At 40.8% G+C, this 20,793-nt stretch overlaps 1 protein-coding gene across 1 annotated transcript in view; it reads right to left on the bottom strand.

The window, feature by feature from the left end:
* Window positions 1-20,793, bottom strand: part of LOC113407237 (endophilin-B1) — a 29,655-nt gene that overhangs the window by 1,889 nt on the left and 6,973 nt on the right. Inside the window, exons 3-7 of the mRNA XM_026655513.2 lie at window positions 18,460-18,593; window positions 17,924-18,016; window positions 8,818-8,907; window positions 8,134-8,234; window positions 3,371-3,602 (exon numbers count right to left, since the gene is read on the bottom strand). Of these exons, the coding sequence (XP_026511298.1) occupies window positions 3,371-3,602; window positions 8,134-8,234; window positions 8,818-8,907; window positions 17,924-18,016; window positions 18,460-18,593 (650 nt within the window). The remainder of the gene's footprint in view (window positions 1-3,370; window positions 3,603-8,133; window positions 8,235-8,817; window positions 8,908-17,923; window positions 18,017-18,459; window positions 18,594-20,793) is intronic.

A 20,793-nucleotide genomic window follows, 5' to 3' on the forward strand; every position in this document is an offset into this window, starting at 1 on the left:
ATTTACTTCAGACTATTCCTCCAGTTTGTCCAGATCATTTTGAATTCTAATCTGGTCATCCAAGGTGCTTGCAACCCCTCTCTGCTTCAAATTTATAAGTGTACGCTCTCTGTCATTATCCAAATAATTTATGAAGATATTCAACAGAACTGGACCCAAAAGAGATCCCTGAGGGACCCCTCTAGATATGCCCTTCCAGCTCGACTGTGAGCCATTGATAACTACTCTGAGTATGGTTTTCCAGCCAGTTGTGCACCTACTTATAGCACAGAGGAGGGCAAACTACGGCCTGCAGGCTGGATCTCGCCCATCAGGGCTTTCAATCTGTCCCGTGGGATTGCCAGCCCCGTGGCGCAGTAGGGATAAGGCAGGCCCCCTGCCTGCCCTGGCCCCGTGCCACTCCCAGAAGCGGCCGGCACCATGTCCCTGTGGCCCCGGGAGGGGAGGGGGGGGGAAAGAGGGAAAGGCGGGCAGAGGGCTTTGTGCTGGGAAACTGCGTCCAATGGGAGCTTCGGGGGTCATGCCCACAGGCGAGGGCAGCGCACAGCAGAGCCGCCTGCTCCACCCCACCCCACCCCCAGGAGCCACTGCCAAATATGCTGGCCACTTCTGGGAGCGGCGCGGGGCCAGGGCAGGCAGGGAACCTGCCTTAGCACTGCTGCCACCCGGGAGCCGCTCGAGGTAAGCGGTGCCGGGCTGGAATCCACACCCTGCATCCCTCCTGCACCCCAACCCCCTGCCCTGAGCCCCTTCCTGCACCCCAACCCCTTGCCCTGAGCCCCTTCCTGCACACCGCATCCCCTCCGACACCCCAACCTCCTGCCCCAGCCCTATATTCATGGCCCTGCATACAATTTCCCCACCCAGCTGTGTGGCCAAAAAGTTTGCCCACCCCTGTTATAGCAGTTTCATGTAGGTTAGATTTCTCTAGCTTATGAGATGATTATGTGAGACAGTATCAAAAGCTTTACTAAAGTAGATATGACATCTACCATCTCCCCCTATTCACAAGGTTTATTACCCTGTCAAAGGAAGATATTAGATTGATTTGACATGATTTGTTCTTGAAAAATCCATGTTGACTGTTACTTACCTTATTTTATTATAGGTGCTTGCAAATTGTTTGATTATTTGCTCCATTATCTTTCTGTGTACTGAAGTTAAACTGACAGGTCTGCAATTCCCTGGGTTGTCCTTATTCCCCTTTTAATACATAGGTACTATATTTGCCTTTATCCAGTCCTCTGGATCTCTCCCATCCTTCACAAGTTCTCAAAGATAATAGCTAATGGCTCAGAGATCTCTTCAGCTAGTTCCTTAAGTATTCTAGGTTGTATTTCATCAGGCCCTGCTGACTCGAAGACTTAACTTGTCTAATGGCACGTCTACACTTAAAATGCTGCATCGGCGCAGCTACAGCAACCCTACTACACTGCTCTAGCACTTTAATGAAGTCACTAAGCCAATGGGAGAGAGCTCTCCCATCAACATAGTTAGACCACTTCCCCGAGAGCAGCTCTCCTGCCGACATAGCACTGTCTACACGGGAGGTTACAATCAGTATAACTACATTGCTCGGGGGGGGTGGATTTTTCACACCTGAGTGATGTAGTTATACTGATATAGGTCCATACTGTAGACCAGACCAAAGTAATTCTTAACTTGTTCATTTCCTATTTAACCTGAGATCCTATCCCATTTACATTGATGCTCTTTATGTTTGTCTGATGAGTGTTAACTTTTTTGGTAAAAAAAATAAATAAAAAAGCATTTAGTACTTCAGCCATTGCTGCGTTTTCTGTTATTGTCTTTCCCTCTTCACTGAATAATGGGCCTACCTTGTCCCTGATCTTCCTCTTGATTCATATGTATTTGTAAAATGCTTTCTTGTTACCCTTTATATCCCTAATTAGTTTAATTAGTTTGTGCCTTGGCCTTTCTAACTTTGTCCCTACATGCTTGTGGTTTTTTTGTATTCATCCTTTGTAATTTGACCTTGTTTCCACTATTTATATGACTCTTTTTTTGAGTTCCAGGTCATTGAAGATTAATTGGTTAAGCCAGGATGGCCTATTACCATATTTCCTATCTTTCCTACGCATTGATATCGTTTGCGCTCATGCCGTTAATATATTTTTAAAAAACTGCCAACTCTCTTAAACTCTGCCTCCCCGCAGACTTGTTTCCCTTTGAATTTTACCTACCAATTCTCTGAGTTTGATAAAGTCCATTGTCTTTATTCTGCTGTTTCCCCCCCCCTCTTACCATTCCCTAGAATCATGATCACTTTCACCCAAGTGGTCTTCCACCTTCAGATTCTCAATTAATTACTCCGTTTGTCAGAATCGAATCCATAATAGCCTCTCCCCTAGTTCCATTCTCCACTTTCTGTAATAAAAAGTTGTCTCCAATGCCTTCCAAGAAGTTGTTGGATAATCTGTGCCCTGCTGTATTATTTTCCCAGTCTATAATGCTAATTAGCACTTTCAGCACTTTCTAATAGATTTTAGTGTCAAATAAAAGCCCAATTGTGCCACTTCCTTCCAAGTTCTCTGTTGAAATCAAGTTTCTGTGCACTCATCCCCGAGTGTAACCTAAGCAGAATTTAACGATTCAGTCATTATAATGGTAACATCAATGGGTTCTAATGGAGGGAGGTACTATATAACATGAAAAGGGGTGGCAGAATTGAACCCCAACAGCTTAACTCATAAGATAACACTTACTGTGCCTGCCTCACAGAAGTTATCCCCATTTTATGACATTAGGATAAGCAAGTACTGGGCACGTCAGTGACTCGCAAACGGTGGCAGTGAAATTCTGATACATTAGGTCAGTGGTTCTCAACCAGGGGTACATATGTACATCTAGATATTTGCCTAGTTTTACAACAGGCTACAGAAAAAGCACTAGTGAAGTGAGTACAAACTAAAATTTCATACACACAATGACTTGTTTATACTGCTCTATATACTGTACATGGGAATATAAATATTGTACTTTCATTTCAATTGATTTATTTTATAATTGTATGGTAAAAATGAGACAATAAGCATTTTTCAGTAATCGTGTACTGTGACACTTTTATATTTGTGTCTCTGATTTTGTAAGCAAGTAGATTTTAAGTGAGGTGAAACCTGAGATATGCAAGACAAATCAGACTCCTGAGAGGGTACAGTAGTCTGGAAAGGTTGAGAGCTACTGCATTAGGTTACACAGAGAGGTTTCTAGCCTCCACTCCAGAATACTTAAGTCACTATTTCTATGTTGAACACATAAGTTTCCTAAAATAGTATTTAAGACATTTAAACTTGTTAGTCATGAGTATACTCGTTTTAAATTACAATGCTATTTAGAAAAAGCCTCTTACCTCATCTGCAAGAAGTGATAGTTCACTGCTGTTTGCAGCATCATAATCATAGAGAACTCTGGCTTTCCTGCTGCCACTTGATGCTTTCAGTTCACTGAAGCCTGAAGTAACTACTGAATTGCTTACTGAAGGCAATGAAGCAGAGGCAGAAGCCAAGACTGAGGAAGCAGAAACACTTGGCACTGGGGTCGAGGAAGACTGATTATTGTTAGAGCGGAAGGTAGATGGAAAGCTGTGGAAAAACAAGATGACCACTGAATTATTTCAACACACAGGGAAGCAAGCCTTCATCACTATAGTAAGAGTTTCAATTATATGACCCTGTGACCTTTCCTATCAACTGTGTAACAGGCACTACATGTTGTGACAGCAAAGCTTATTACCTTCCTTGAAGTCTGAAGTGTAGTTCTCTTCATGCCAGTTGCATCTGTCAACACCCCAAATGGGAATCACCTTTGATTCATGGATTTCACCAGCAGAACCATTCTAGCTGACAGAGCTAGCTACTAAGCATTATTCATGAATGATCGGTTTTATCAGTTTCACAAATAAAACATCCAGCTATCGAACATGAATAGGAATAGAATACTTACAACTCAGGCGATTCCCCTGACAAGAGAATATATTGCTCATTAAAACACACACTCCCCGCACACACACACCCCGCCCACGGAAGCCATTGTTGTGCAAACTCCATTTCACTCTGCCCCACACCCTCACATACCCTCCATCTAACCACCATCCCATACCGTCTATATACAAAGTGTTCTGGCCACTCTAGCTCAGACATCATCTTGCTGCAGATCTCCAGTTTCTCCCATCAGCCCTCCTACACAGGCTGGAAACCCCACTGGTGCTACCCCTTTCACACTCCTGATATGGGGAAGAGACTTCACCCTTACCCTGCCTACTTTATTTTACCACTGAATAGCATTCATGGGATTTCAAACAAAATTAAGAGCTGGAGTCTTACCCTGAGCATCTCACAATCCAAGTTGGAACTTGCATATACTGGCTGCAAATCCCAGAGTAACTACATACCCTAACAAGAACATAATTTCATCTCCTCAATCAAGACAGAAAACTAAGCTAGGATGTCTGCCCTCCTTGCTTGGCAGCCTGCTTCTGCAGAAAGTCTGGCTGTTGCCTATATCTGACAGCACCAGTGGTCAGTCAGCTAGTACACAAGCCCAGTGGTCTACATATCCTCTTCATCCTCCTACTCTGAGCAATCAGCAGCTATGCCCCATCTATTTACAAATTTAGGGCCCTATCCAGTGTGAAAAGTGGAACTCAAGAAACTGTCCTGTCACGCTCCATGACTAATACAGTGGAGACTTCCTTGTCCAAGATATATGGCAGGAAGGACAGGAATTGGTTTAATCACCACTATAGTTTTAAGCTAAGTAGATTACTCCTGAGGGAATTCTGTGCCAAAAAATTAAAAATTCTGCAAATTTTATTTGTCAATAAATAAATGTGGCTCCAGCATGGTAGTGAGGAGCACAGACCACTGGCTGCACTGAGGTGAGAGATCACCCTGAAGCCCCCACCTCCCCTGTTACTGGGACTCAGCAGTGAGGCTGCACCTGACCCTGACACAGTGCAAGGGCTAGGCCTGCCTCAGAAACACCCCGGGGCCCTGCCCCTCTGCACCAGGTGCATCAGGTGTGGGTGGGCAGGTTTAGCCCAACAGGATCCAAGTGTGGAGGGCTTAGTGCGGAGGGATCCAGGTGTGTGGTGAGAGGTTTCTGTGTGGGACAATCTGGGTGCAGGTGACTCAGTGGGAGATCTGGATGTACAGGGGCTCGGGCGGGGGGGGGGGTCTGGTTGAAGGAGCAAAGGGACTCTGCAGGGGATCCAGGTGAAGGTGGTTGGGGGATCAGCAGGGGGGTTTGGGTGAGGGGAAATGGGGCTCAATGTCCAGGTGCAGCTAGTTGGGGCTCAGTGGGGTGGGAGTCCAGGTGTAGGGGGCTCAGAGGGGTCCAAGTGTAGGGGGAAGGACTTGTCAGGATGAGGGTTCAATGGGCCTGCTTAACGGGGGGAGTCCCAGCTGCTGCTGAGGGGATGCCGCATGCCAGGCTCCCGTTTCCCCCTGCGATTCCCCTATCCCCTTTTCTTCTCCATCTCCTTCCCTTCACTCCCACATTCCTTTCCCCCTGCCCTATTCCATCCCCTCTTCCTTCCCCACTGCTTCTTCACCTCATTTCCCCCACCCTCCCCTTACCCAGCCCCACCATGGGCATTCATTGTTGCACAGAAAACAGGAAGGCTCCTAGCACACAGAAGGGGATCACAACTGACACTAGGACCCAGGAAGCAGCATTCAGCCCCAAAAATCTGCACCCATAGTAGTCCATTCCCCCTTCTCAGTGGCATCCCTTTGCTTCACTGCCATTTTCTGCAGGGAAGCACAGGAATTCTGCAGAGGGGGGCTGTTTTCTGTGGGCACACAGTCCCACAGAATCCCCCTTGGAGTAGTAGATGCAAGTTTCATATGGCAGTTTGTGAGACTTTCCAGCCCATAGACTGAGCATCAGCAAGATTATGGAGATAGGGTTAAGGCCAAGTTTCAAGACCAGATTGACATATTTCCATGAACATTGGCAGTTTGTATGAGTATGCTAAAATAAAAGCACTGTACATGCCTAGGCAAAGAAAATTAGTTAAGAGGAACAATCTTCTTTAGGTTAAAACTATTATGCTTCAAGCAAGTCCTATTTGCTTTCTATAGATTATCAACCTAGTTCTTGAAGTCTGTACTCTTGCCATTTGCTGTTACTCAGAACAGTCTTCCAAAAACACTTCATTTGACTCATCATAAAAATTTAAGTGATCCAAAAATCTGCCCTTATTCTCATGTAGCTTCTCTTCAACTTTTGATTCTGCGGTATGTGTTGTATACAAGTTACTTAATTTATACTAGTGTACCATCTTTCATGGAGGCTCTCAATGTGTTTTACAGATATTAAACCTCTTAACTTGTTCATAGCTAGCACAAGCACTTTTTAAGTGGAAGAAATGAGGCACAGGGCTTAAGTGACAAGTCAAGAAAAGACACAGGTGTATTAGCTTTTTCCTGCTATAGCTACTACACTCTCCCTCTCATTAAGGCAAAGTTTATGCATTCCTTATCTATATAGAGAAATAGAAAGCCTCATAGTAGAACCTCAGAGTTATGAATACCTTGGGAATGTAGGCTGTTCGAAACTCTGAACACCACATTATGGTTGTTCTTTCAAAAGTTTACAACTGTACATTGACTTAAAACAGTTTTGAAACTTTACTATGCAGAAGAAAAATGCTGCTTTTAACCATCTTAATTTAAATGAAACAAGCACAGAAAGTTTCCTTACCTTGTCAAATCTTTAACTTTCACTTAAAAAAAAAAAAAAGTTTACATTTAACACAGTACTGTACTGTATTTGCTTTTTTGTGTCTGCTGCTGCTGCCTGATTGCATACTTCCAATTCCAAATGAGATGTGTGGTTGACCAGTCAGTTCATAACTCTGAGATTCTACTGTATGTATGTTTTGGGCTTGTCGTTTTAGCAGCCCCCATACAACATAACAAAACTTGTAAATGAGTTAGTGCAAATTATAATACAGCATCAAATTTTAAACATACTAGTTTCAAATGCCAGTTATTTCTAAGTTTGTTTTGAGAAGGCAAGTTAATGGTAAAATTCAGTTACCACCATCACAAAAAGAAAGAGTCCAGCCACTGAGTATGTGTTAGAATCTGTTTCATCAGGTCTGCTAGAGTTCTAGTTAAAGCAGCTTGCCATTTACAAGTGGCTGCAAAAGAGAAACTATCCAGGGAAATTATCCAATTAGGGCTTGTCTACACCTTGAAATATACCAAAATAGCTATTCCTGGATAATTATTTGGGAATAGCTATTTTGGAATAAACCCCCATGTGGACACTGATTCCAGAAAGCTTGCTCTCCGTTGAATAAAGTGGTCTGGCATACACCATAGTTTCAGAAAAATTCTGATTGGGACAAAGGGTTTGAAATAGGGAGCTGTATGAAATGTGTAGAATACAATCTGTATAGAATACAAATGTATCAGCATACAATTCTTTAAAGCATTTTAGAATTTAGGCAATAGATGATTTCTTTCACTTGCTTTTAAAAAAAAGCTTAAGCTATCCAGACACTAGGCAAGTAGTTTACCTACTCAGTTGCTACCATTAATTTCCCCACCAACCTTCTCATATTATGAAATGTATTTCTCCCCATAGTAATTTGCTTTACTGGTAACCTGCTCTAACTTTGGAGAACACGCCTGTGTTCTCAAATCAGTTTAAGGTCTTGCATGTCAACATTTAACTTGCTAATGGATCTACAAGTAGTACAATGGCCTCCACTGCATTTGACAGCTGTTTGCTAGAATGGATCACCACCAACACAGTAGAATAATTAGAAGTATTCTGCTAGGAATCCTCTATATCTCTACCAGAAGTGGTCATACGTGCTCCCCATCCCTCATTATAGACTCCGCAAAGTCTCCGTCTCACTTTATGCTTCACAGCATTGGCTCTATCTACAGGTTTGGGATTTTTTGCTCCATGGGTGTAACTACAACAATGTAGTTACACTGGTACAAACCCTGTTTTGCACCAGTGCAGCACATGTGCATTAGAGGTTTGCAGAACTATAACTATATTAATGTAGTTACAACAGTGCAAGTTTTCCTACCTCAAACAAGTCCTTACACAAAGCTGTAACTATAAAAAAAGCTTTTGCAATTTTATTACCTTCCAAGTTGTTTCTGGAGGTCCAACATATATTGGTAACATTGTGCATAATAGGTCATCTGAGCTTCAACAAAATCAGTCAGACAGCGAAGATGATGTGCCTATAATATAGTGAAGAGTTCAAGTTTTTAGTGCATATGAAGAATACTATACTTGCATTAAAAAGGCTGGCTTGGTAGCTTAGCATCAGTGGCAACCCTGAATTTGGGGGGGGGGAGGGGGAAGGGAGAAGAGGAGATGGATGGGGGACAACAAATTCATGACCCAGACTCAAGAAGTAATTGGGATGTTAGTGCTATAGACACAATATTTTCAGGCCTGAGAGATATGATGCTTGCATGATGCCCACCATTCTTAATTCTCTGCCCAATTGAAGAGTTACTGTAGTATACAGTAATTTTGTAATTTGTAGCCTCAACACAGGGTGGGTCTGGTGGGGATCTCAGAAGCTTAGAAGAAAGGTGCCCAAAGGGTCTTCTTACTAGGGCCCTGGGGAGACCAGAGTTAAGTTAGCTGGATAGTAACTACAGCTTAGAAGTTGAGATTCAAATGGGTATGTATTGTGTAACACATTTTAAGGTGTTAAGGAAAAATTAGCATTTTAAAAAAGTATTTCCAAGCAACTTCCTGTAGTTATTTTAGAGAGTCTCAATTTTATTCATTTTCTTCAATTTAGATACTCACATGTGTACTGCTGATGCCTTCCAGCAGCAGTCTGGTAATCTCTGCTTGACGGTCAAATTCACTCTGAGTTATTCGTACTTCCTGTTCAGACTGAAGAGTATAAATTTATTAGAAGTTTGTACAACACAGCTTAAAACACTGCTTACTAACACCGTTACAGTTCCTACGTGAAGGCCTTGATCCTACAGACAGGTGCTTAACTTTATGCATCTAAGTGGTTCCATGGACTTCAATGGGACCATTCACATGCATGCAGTAAAGCATATGTTTACGTGTTTGCAGGATTAGGGCCCAATTTTGTTTTCATGCTCTACAATACTGAATAGATTACAGCTATTTAGTGTTTTCAGACAGTTTCAAATAGCCATATATGAGCCTTTTTGCCAAAAATTTAACAATGTTTTATTAGTCACCAAGCTTTATGTCTGATAGATCTGCATAGGAAGATCAATGGGTGCCTCAAAATTAAGATCTCTAAGGAGAAAATGAAATTTAGATTTAGTCCCAGTCTGATGTTTTAACTTCTCTGCTACACTAGAAAATGAATTAGGCCACCAACAGCAGAACTTCAAATATAACATTAATATTTATTTTTACAACTCTTTCAAATTTATGGATTACTCTAATGCTGCTAGTTAGCCTACAGTTCTTAGCAATTTTAGAACAAGTCTAAAATGATCTAGTAACATTAGAGGGTCTCATTTAACACAAGAGCAAGTCATTCTGAATTCCACACTGTTCTGAGCAACCAATGCCACCCAAATTGCACATGACTATATAATCAGAGTTGCAGTATCCAAGATTCACTGTTCTGAGGTCTCCGATGGGAAGTATGCAGTCCTGGTATCTAGATTCCTCTCTCAGTGCTTTTAAATTTGACCATTTAGTGTCTGGTTTCTGTATGGGATAATTCAGCAGGCAGAAGTCTGTCTTTGTCTGAGGTGCAGCAGTTAACTACTCTTACAATAAGGGAAATGAATTTACAAGACCTATTGAAGTGGCACAACTTTTTTTCTTGCATGTCATTTTACCTGAGACACTATTTCTGCTTATCCTACTATGAATAGTTCCATGGGAACACAGAAGGGACTCATTCAAAGGAATATGCACAGAAGAATTATGGAACTAAAATATTTCTGGGTTAAGTTTTTACAGCCACTTTTGAAATTGCTTAAAAGACAGTGAAGAAGCTGTGGAGAACGAAGTATACAGTTGGTATTTAGTAGTGAGATGACCTATAATTTAGCACACAAGTTAATTCATATTAACTTTCCAAACTTTGTGCAGAGTGTCCCAAATGGACAGCATGGGTCCATTAGAACTTGTTCTGTCAGAAGTCTTTCAGGACAAGCTAGCTTACTCCTCCCTCTCCCCCCCAGAAAAGCAGTCGTACTTTCAGAGAAAACAGCAGAGACATGTACTATAAATTTTTATGCCTGAAGCGTTGACACGCATTGCTTCAGAAGTCAGGACTTCACCAGCACAATGAACTCATGGCTGGCCATTCAGAAAGAGCTGTGTAAGAACAGGAAGGAAAATAGGAGGGTTTGTGTGTGTTTTGTTTTGGTGTTTGTTGTTTTGCAGGGGAGAGGTGGGAAGGTTGAAAAACGAAAAAAAGGAAGAGTTGAACTTCCTGCTTTTGCACTCCACACAACTAGTTTTCCCATCCATTGGGAAGCTAATGGTCTTGAGTTTTACAAAAGTAAATCTTTTTTGGTACTTCAAATTGCAGTACATTTCAGGGGATTGTTTTTAAACACATGCAGATATGAAGTTGTAACAAGGCTGATACTTTAATGAAACAGTGTAGAGGGCAAATTATCCACTTTAATGATAGAGAAAATAAAGCAGATTCCTTCCCTTATCAAGTTCATAATGACAAAAGAAGTTATACAACTGTGTGTTAAACAGGCGCACACTGAATTAGTTCACCAGACAGAAGGGCCTTTGGAAGCATCACTGCTCAAGCTTAATTGCTATATGCAGAGCATTACTTGAACTGGAGGTTGCGATGGCATGCTCCAAGATCTCTAGTTTCTTCATCTTCCCATGCATTGCCTCATCCCCTTTTTCACTGCTGCTGATTGAAGTGTAGCATTATGGTATACCGATTTATATCACTGGGGTAAAACTGGTATACATGCACAACTGACATTCTGAGCTCATGCAACTTGTAACCTTATCACCTCTGAGAAGGGTTAAGGAAAGAGCTTTGAAATGTAAATCTAGGCTACCCTGCCCTCAGTGTACAACTGCAACCACAGTCAGTGAAACCTCCTGTTTTAATAGGAAGTAGCAGATGACTGTCAGTGTCTTGCCATGAAGGGCCCTTGACGCGATACCTGCTCTCCACCTCAGTTCAGACCATGGATTTGTAAGGCTTCTGGGCTGAAAAGCTTCTTGACAGATAACCAGTTGACCCGGAGTATATTGCGTCCAGTTCAGACAACACTTCAAAAAGAAAGTTAATTGGAAAGGGTGCAGAAGAGCTGCAAGACTAATTCAAGGTCTGGAAATCATGCCTTGCAGTAAGAGACTAAAGAAGCGCAGTCTATTTAAGTTCACTCAAGAGAAAGTTAAGGGGTGACAATCATCATCTACACGTGCCTACCTATATGGGAAAGATTTGATAGACTAAGCTAGCAGAAGCAGGCATAACTAAAGCTAGACCAATTCAAACAAAAACAAAATCTGTGCTTTATTTCAACAGTGAAGGCAATTACATCCATAAGATTAGTTGTTCTAGTGGTTAAGTGATTCTTCATCACCTAGAGTCTTAAAAGCAACACTGGAGATATATTTCTAGTGATAAGCTATTTCAAACAGAAGTTATGGTTTGATTCAGAGATTAGTTCATGAATCAGACTCCCCTCTCTCCCTGGGCTTTCAATAAAGGGGAAGGCAGATCAACCTCAATGCATTTACATCAGTTTCTGGGCCTTCGGAAGGAGGCGTGAGCTCTAGGTTGGAGGATTTGACTGGGTGGTCTTTGGTTTTATTACTTTTTCATTTTTTAAACTCTACAGCACTTACAGCAACAGAGAGGTACTTTATAAAAGTACTAAGAAATTCAGAGTGTCTAGCCTCTCTTCGTTAAGATTTGAAAACAAATAAGCCAATAGCTAGCGTTGAAAAGTTGCCACTGGATTTTTCCTTAGATGCACATAACTCAGTCCCCCAGAATTGGCTTTTGGGATACGAGACAGCTCTCTAGACCACTTCTCTGCTAGTTGGGTGATGGAATGCCATTCAGGCTGCTGCCAACTGCACCATGACTATTCTCCAGCTTCCCCCAGAGAGCTGCTTGTGGCAGTCTGTGTAACCTCGTCACAGAATAGCTCAATAGTATGGAACAGCATGATTTGGCAACGAGCTCTGATGTTTTACTCCCAGCTCTCAGACTCCTTAAGACTTTTCTTCTTAGCCCTGGTCTACACTGGGGGGGGTGGGATATCGATCTAAGTTATGCAACTTCAGCGACGTGAAAAATGTAGCTGAAGTCGACGTACTTAGATCGACTTACTGTGGTGTCTTCACTGTGGTGAGTTGACTGCTGCTGCTCCCCCTGCACCTCTCGCGGTGCTGGAGTACAGGAGTCGACAGGAGAGGGCTCGGGGGTCAATTTATCGCGTCTAGACTAGACACGATAAATCGATCCCTGCTGGATCGATCGCTGCCCGCCGATCCGGCGGGCAGTGTAGACATACCCCTGGTTTTGCCATATGGAAAGAAAGGGGAACCAGTTTGATAGTGTTTATGAAAGCACTGTATGTGTGCTAAAATCCAACAGAAGGCACACAGAAGCCTCTAGTAAGTCAAGTGAAGTCTCAAAGTATCATCTTGCCAACCTATGGTTTGTGTCTTGCATTCCATTACATTTGCAGGCAATTAGTTGTTTTGCAGGCCAACCCAAGAGTGCTAAGGCTAGCACTGCTTCTCCTTTTTTCATCCTCCTTCAGATGAGCTTGCTACTTCCACAGTATCAGTTCCCCATTTGAGTACTAGGAGGCCAACAGTTGAATGTCTGTTTCTTAATTGGCAGTTCAGAGAACTACCACACAATCCTTCAGGAAAAAAACAAAAAAACAAAAAAAAAAAAAAACCACACACAATCTACAAAGAAATTTATTACTGTGATTTGTTTGCAATAAGATACTGTCCTAAGAAATTAACCTTTGTAAGAGAAGCCCTACTGTCTTGTTACTTGCAGGCTTACAGTCTTTTCATATTATATTTTGTCACAAGAATGTCACATGGTGGCAGTAGTTACCCAGAAACAGTATTTCTTCAAATTCCAAGTTTATTCCTAAGCACGATGTACATCACTTAGGGTGACCAGATGTCCCGATAAAATCGGGACCGTCCTGATGTTTGGATATTTCGCGGTACTCCATTTTTTATTTTTTTCTTTTTTCTCCACCGGCGGCAGTCCCCTTTTTTTTTTTTTGGCGCTCTGCCGGTGACCCCCCACCCCCCAGATGTTCCGATATTTTCTTCCTCTCATCTGGTCACCCTAACCTCACTTCACTACTGGAATCTGAAATTCTCTGTAAAGGGCTAAATAGTTGATGCAATACAGCAGAATAACTGCCAGCAATGTATTAACTACACCTCTATCCCGATAGAACGCTGTCCTTGGGAGCCAAAAATAAAATCTTACCGCGTTATAGGTGAAACCCCGTTATATTGAACTTGCTTTGATCCGCCGGAGTGCGCAGCGCCCCCCCACGGAGCACTGCTTTACCGCGTTATATCAGGTTGTGTTATATCGGGGTAGAGGTGTACAAGAACATGGAACACCCTTTATTTCACTGTACCAAACAAGTAATTGTTTCATAATGCTGCAGTTTCTGAACTGTTTACTTACTTTTGTCACTTCCTCCGCCCAAATCTTGTCAGCATTAAGAGTTAAGACAGACATTTAGAATAGCAGAGTGGTTTTAACATAGTAAAGCCATACTTGTGTGTTCTTTAATAATACCCCCTTCCCCCTCGCCCGAAGATGTAAAGAGTGGACAACTGTGACTCACTGCACCCATATGAAGGCCTTTGCTATGAACTATGTTCAGTCAAGAAAATGTAATGCATTCTTTACACACAATAAAGAATTCCAGCTTAAATTGCATACCTATAGCACTATATTACATACATTATGTGATGTTATGGAGCTATTATAAAAAAAACTTAAGTGGATACTCTACAGAGCAAAAGTGATAAAAAACAAATTCTGTAAAATGGGATACTTGTCCGTAAAACATGAAGCTCTTACAATGTAAAATACGTAACTACTTGGAAAATGGATACAAACTGGACAGCCTAAATTACTTATTGGAAGTTATAAATAAATTAATGATTTTTAATTTAGTTATGGATACTTTAAGGGTCGTAAGTTTGAAATATTGATCAACTGAAAGATATGCTCACCCTTCACAAGAGCCTTCTAGACAAAACTATGTTAAATATAAAACAAATTGAGAGAAGCGATTTCTCTTGCCATCTTAATTCCATTATTGGTTGCTGCCTCCACAAGGACTTGCAATAAATTGGATAAATTTCAGTGAACTGAAACAATTGATTAAAAATTCTATTGTGACATCTCAATAACAACTTAATACAGCTACAACAGGAGTCTTCCTCACAATGCAGCTTTCCTTTAGTTTATTATGTTGAAATTAGAAGTTTTTTGGAAAGCAATTCTGACACTGTCAAAGTTGTGGTTAAAATATGCAATTATGACCCAAGACTTCATTAGTTTTATAACTACAGGTAAGATTCTTTGGTTTAACGATTCACTTTCCATCAACTATGGAACCTTTAACACTTCAGTGTTTATTTGTATTACAGGCCACATTGAAAATCAATGCCATATTGTACCAGGTGCTGTACAGACCAAGGACAACACCAGATTGAGGAACCATCATAAAATATTGTGCATGTTCTACAGAAGTAATTTTGACTAGTGTGCTAACACTCTGGTCTAAAAACAGTGTGTAAATATTTTCCAGGCTGAGAAAGAATCAGCAAATCTTTGCAACAAGTATCTTACAATTGTTATTTCTAAATTAGCCCAATAATCATATTGCAATATTCATAGTTTCAATTGTTTGTACAATTAGTTTGATATCAGAGACAAGAAAGAGTCCCTAAAATATTTAGATCCACAGTTTATTCCAACTGTGATAGATATGAGACCCTGATAGCATGGAAACTACAAAGATTATGATGTTGAGATTATTTATTAATACAATAATTCAAACAACATCTTGAGTCTAATCAAATGCTATGGGCACATAGATAGATTATAACCATTTATGAGCAACCTATCTATATATGTATGTGTGTGTTTGTTCCTGGCTCATTGGGTGGGTTTACTGTGAAAGCTGGAATCATTAGGAGGTAATTAATGCAAATCCATAGAAATATGACACTTAAGACAATTATATATACTGGCTTGGACCGGGTTTAAGAGGTGAGCAAACAAACATCCCTTACCCCACAAAAAACTGCATGAAAGGTCAACCTGCACTGATTGTGGATGAAACTCTGAACCAACACATGTACAGACCCACCGGATGATGGGTAATCCCTGGTAAATTTAACTTGTGTTTATGACATTATTTTATGACGTTCTCTGTAATGCTTTTGACTGGTTTGGGGTGCCCTTAAGGACACCGTAAAGCAGTGTGGGGTGCAGTTCCCCTGAAATGGTCCTGTACAAAATACTATGGGGAAAGTCAAATAATGCATTTCAGTTGTTTTCCCACAATTGCATTTAATTTTTCAATAGTAATTTTTTTTTAAATTGGTACATTAAGCTTTCTGACATCAATAAAGTTGTGGAAACAAGGCTATAGTATTGCACACTTTAGATTATTGGATGCAGTCTGACAGGGACAATTTAACAATATAGAGCCATGAGTCATTTATCTAGTACTTTTTTTGTATTATTAAAGTAAGGACTCCAAGAAATTGGAATATTGATTCAGTTCTCCATTCCAAATACTTGATATGACAATTAAGGCCACTAGAGTTGGATAGCAAGAGGAAACACTTTGTAAAAGTATGTATGAACACAGGAGGCCAACAAACCTTTAGCCATTTTACATGCAGCAAGTTGAGCATGTAAGAGACATTTACCATAATGTTATTTTCTTCAGGCTGAGACGTGTTTAGTTGCTTTAGTGCATAGACAGAGACAAAACCAGGTTACACTGTTATTACTGCAGGTGAACAATATGTTACAGAACACAGAATAGTTAAACACTGCAAGATTGAACTGAGCAAGTGGTGAAGCATACCTAGAAATCCAAACAGTTGCTGGTTTAGTTCAAGTAGTTTTATTCAGCCATTTTAAATACTGCTCTGGACTACTTCATTTAGCTATTGAACATAATGGCGCATGACTTATGAAGAGATTAGAGTTACATGTTACTCCATCTGCATTTGTTTCATTTTCTTTTATAGAACAGAGAAAACATTTGAAACAAGACCCGAGGCTATCACAAAGACGAGCGTTAAAACCCTCAATGAAAGTGTGTGCTACTGACTCAGACATTCACTACAGCTAGCAAGCCAGGCAAACCTCCTTTAGAAATCAAGAATGATCCATGGCAACCTGAACCAATCCCTCCACACTTCTTCACCCCCTCTTGATCTTCTGGCTTCTACTCTGAACATTCACTACCAACTGCAAGGCAAGGCTTTATAGGCCCTTTTGAGTATACCCTCTGGAAGCTTGAAACCCAGGGTTCAAGAGGCAGAAAAGCATTAAAATGTTGTTAGTTTGAGTTATCAACTACTAAAGGGGTTTGGGATTGAAGTATAGGCAAGCAAGATGGTAATGTAGATGTACTTTTAATTACATCACAAATTGAGGTGTACTTTATAAAACGCAGGTAGGCATACCTGTACTAGCTTTAGCACGGAAGACGTGATGGCATGAGCTTCAGTGCAGACTAGCTGCCCCAGTTTAAGCACACCTCCCAGTGGGAGTGGGTATGTATTCTGGTTGCTAGCCCACACCAGGGTCTGTGCACCACATCTTCACTGCTATTGTTACCCATGCTAGCTAAATTAAAGCTAATATGGGTATTACACCTTAATTTGCAATGTAGATGTACCCTGAGAGGTAGGTAGTCTCATGCTCTACCACCATTGAAACACTGACAGATAAATATTTACAGGACAAGTATTTTTCTTATTACTAGTCCTGTAGTAATGATCAGCAAGTAATTTGTTCCTCTGAATAAAGTCAGCAGATTAATTCCCACCCCCAACTAACAAAAATCTAATAATGCATGTAAGCAAATCACAACATAACTTGAGAGAAAACTAAGATTAGTGAGGCCACTTAAATGTTTTGGAAATGGTTGTTCCTGGGATTTTTATGTTGGGTAAAATGGTTATCTGCTATACTGGACCTTGCAAACTAATATCTAAGGTAACAGAACTTGGAGCTGTTGATATGTAAAAAGGTATAAAGATGTGATAAATTCCCTGAAATTATGTAAAATGTGTGACAAGCCATTCCAAAGAAAAAGACAAGAATATTGAAGCAAAAGTAATTTAGCATAGGGCAAGGTTAAGTCTTCAGAAGACTCCCAACTGTTCTACTTATGCTCCCACACGTCTAGTAAACAAACAAACAAAAAGAGCAATTCTTACTTAATGTTTGGCACACCTCACCTTAAAAATTACTATGTGAAAAAGTTCCTCCACATTTTGAAGTATTAGTGATTAGAAGTTAACACAAACCATGTGACTTATTAGGGCCCAAGAATTGTCATTATGACAAAGGTTCATGTAGGATAGAAGAGGAGCAGCATAAAAATTTGCTATGCCTACATTTAAAAATAGTATTAAATTTAAAGAAGTCAAGAAACCCAACACAAAGTAAGCAATGTGCCATTTTCTCTTAGATTCCACCTAGGCATTTCTTATTCAGTTTGACATAGAAATATTTGCTGAAGTAATAATATTAATGTCTGGCTTCTAGTATAAGTAATTACAATTTGCATAGGGCCAGAACTGTCTACATTTGAGACCCAAATGGGGAGAGTTATAGTGAACTTCTTGTTTTTTTAAAGAAAAAGATTATTCTACTTACTGCAGCTCTAGCTTCTGCAACTTTTGCCTTCTTCAGTCTGGTTTTTGCTGCATCCAGATCTAGTCTTTTATTTTGCAATAGTTTGCGTTCTTTCTGGAAGTTTAGGAAAATCAGTTAGTTTAAAAGGATCATGAAATAAATTGTGGGCTTGTACTACATAAAGATAATCTACAGTAATAAGTGAGTGATATTTGTAACATACTGCATACAAGTTGCCTCCTAAAACTGAAACCGCAGGCATAATTAGATGCAGAATTAGATCCAGATCATTATTTTAACTCCTATCCAAGTTAGGACACTTACTAAAAAGTGGCAGATTCAAGAAAATTTTCTTGAACCAGACCTTTCCCCCCCACCCTTCTCTCCTCTCTAAAAACATGACAGGCATTACCTTAAGACAAAAGTCAAGTCAAGTCTCGACTGCTTTTTCCTTATTGGGAGTTTAAAGAAAATTCCATGTGATTTATCTATCTCTTTACTTAAATGTTTATATTTAGAACTATTTACAAGTGTTTACAATACATTTGTCAACTTACAGTAATTGTTTTATAATCTCCTTCTATAAAATTTCTTAGAGGAGTGAGGAAGTTTATAGCAGATGTTTGAATTAGTTCTCTATCTGCTGTTCCAATTCGCTTTTGTGTTTCTCCACATTTAATTAGTGCATTTCCTGTAAAGGAGAAGAGATGGTTGTTAAACAGTGATCCCTGTAGGTGGTTATGCAAATTTCTACAAGCACAAGAGTTTAGGCCAACATTTTGAAGAATTACCAAATGCTAAACAAATAGCTTTTAAAGAAAAAGTTAGAACCAAGGCTGTTTTAATGAGAGTCACTAACTGGAAGTTCTGAAGGAACGAACATTCAGTGTTAGATCTTAATCTATCTGAATAGTTACAGCATTGTGGTAGTGGTACTACCTATGGCAATTCCATTTCGCATTTGCTAATGAAAGTTCCAATTGTTAGTATTAATCCAGAAGCAATTTCCCCCTTTTGACAGTTTGAATCACCCATCTGAGGTTTTTGCTAAATAGAAAAATGTTAACTGTTGAGAATGTTTTTTGCATTTAATGTAAACTCTGAAAGTCTACTTTTGAAGACACAGGTAGGATTTGCACTTTAATACAAAATGTTAGTAAATTTGATTCTGAAGAACAGTGTTATGAAAACAACTTCAGATAGACACCATGATCGGATGCTGCCAATGATCACACATTTCACTGTTCTTGGAATTTTTATTGAATTAAAAGAGGAAAGGGACCGGGGACCTTATCATTCAAAGTTTGTTTTGTATGCCCTTGAGATATGGAACTTTTCAGTGCAAGTGCTGATCAATACCAATTTCCTACCAAAATTCATCCTTGCTCAACATATTAAGCATCATTCAAATGGTGTCATTGCAAGCTAATAGTGTAACGTTTATTTTTGCATCCTAGAATGAATTAAACAAGTTGCAATGGCTGTATACTTATAAGAAGTTACACACATATTGGTCTGAATAAGCTGAGTTTCATTTAGCTTGTTTTAAATAAAGACGAGCAAGTTTCAGGCCTGGTTAATACTTGGACAGCAAGCCACTGATGTTTTCAAGTGTCTTGTCGCTTCTCTGATTGTAAAGGTTGCCACTACTAAAGTTATACCCATACACTTTCTGTGAAAATCTATACTTGGATGCTTCCAACAAAAAGAGTAGGTTATCTTCTACTTTAACAGAAAATCCTGTTACTTCTAGATGCAAAGATCTTTGATTAAATTCCTTGTGGAAATTCATCTCACAAAACAAGTTTTTTTTATTTACTTGCGGAGCTGCCTTGTGTTCTGAAATGAAAACTATCAGGCTTTGTAATGTGTATTTTGACAACAATATACCTACACATTAACGGTTGGTTAATTTTAACTGTTACCTATATTAAACTGATGGGTAGGTTTAAGAGAATATGAGAACTGGACTTCATGTTAAGACCCAGTCTCTAAAATTTTCCTGGGAAATGCCAGAGATGCCATTATAGAGGAGTAGGATTTTGAGGGAGTAAGAGAAAGGTATCCATGAATAAGTCTACTATAACTCTAATAATCCCTTGTAGAAAGTACCGTATATACTTGATCATAAGCCGGTTCATTTATAAGCCGGCCGACCCCCCCCTCCCCCCCCCAAGATGGATAAGTAAAAATGGAAATTCAGGGGTCAGCAAACTTTGGCTCCCGGGCCATCAGGATAAGCCGCTGGTGGGCCGAGATGATTTGTTTACCTTGAGCATCCGCAGGCACGGAGGTGAACCTAAGTAAACAAAGTGTCCTGGTGCGCCAGCTGCTAACCCTGACGGGCCGGGACAGCAACTGGTGGGGAAATTTTGGGGGGGGGGGCGGGGTGAAGAAGCTGGGAGTCAGGGGAGTAACCCCTGAGACCACCCCCCACATGACCCCACCCCTAGCCTGGGACCCCCACATGACCCCACTCCTAGCCTGGGACCCCCCACGCTCTCCCCATCCCATCCCTTCCCACCTTATCTGGGGAGGGCCAGGGGAGGATGTCTCTGACCTGGCTGCAGCCTGCTCTGGGGGGTGGGGCCGAGCGGCACGACAGCAGCCTGCCAACCCCAGAGCTGCAGCTGCTTCGGAGGCTGGGGGGAGGGGTGGGGGAGAAGAGAAGAGCAGCGTGGCCAGAAGCGGAGAGACTCTGGCCCCGCCTCTTCCCTTCTGGCTCTGCTGCCTCTCCTTGCTCCCTCTGTTGGGAGGGGCTGTGTCCCACCTCTCCCTTTCTATACCCGTTCATAAGCCGACTCCCTTCTCTGGTGCTTCCCTTTTTTACTAAAAAAATCTGGCTTATGAACAAGTATATACAGTAGTTTAAAAAAAAAAAAAAAAAAAAA

The sequence above is a fragment of the Terrapene carolina genome, unplaced genomic scaffold (assembly GCF_002925995.2).
Source record: "Terrapene carolina triunguis isolate 2854851 unplaced genomic scaffold, T_m_triunguis-2.0 Scaffold210, whole genome shotgun sequence".
NCBI lineage: Eukaryota > Metazoa > Chordata > Testudines > Emydidae > Terrapene > Terrapene triunguis.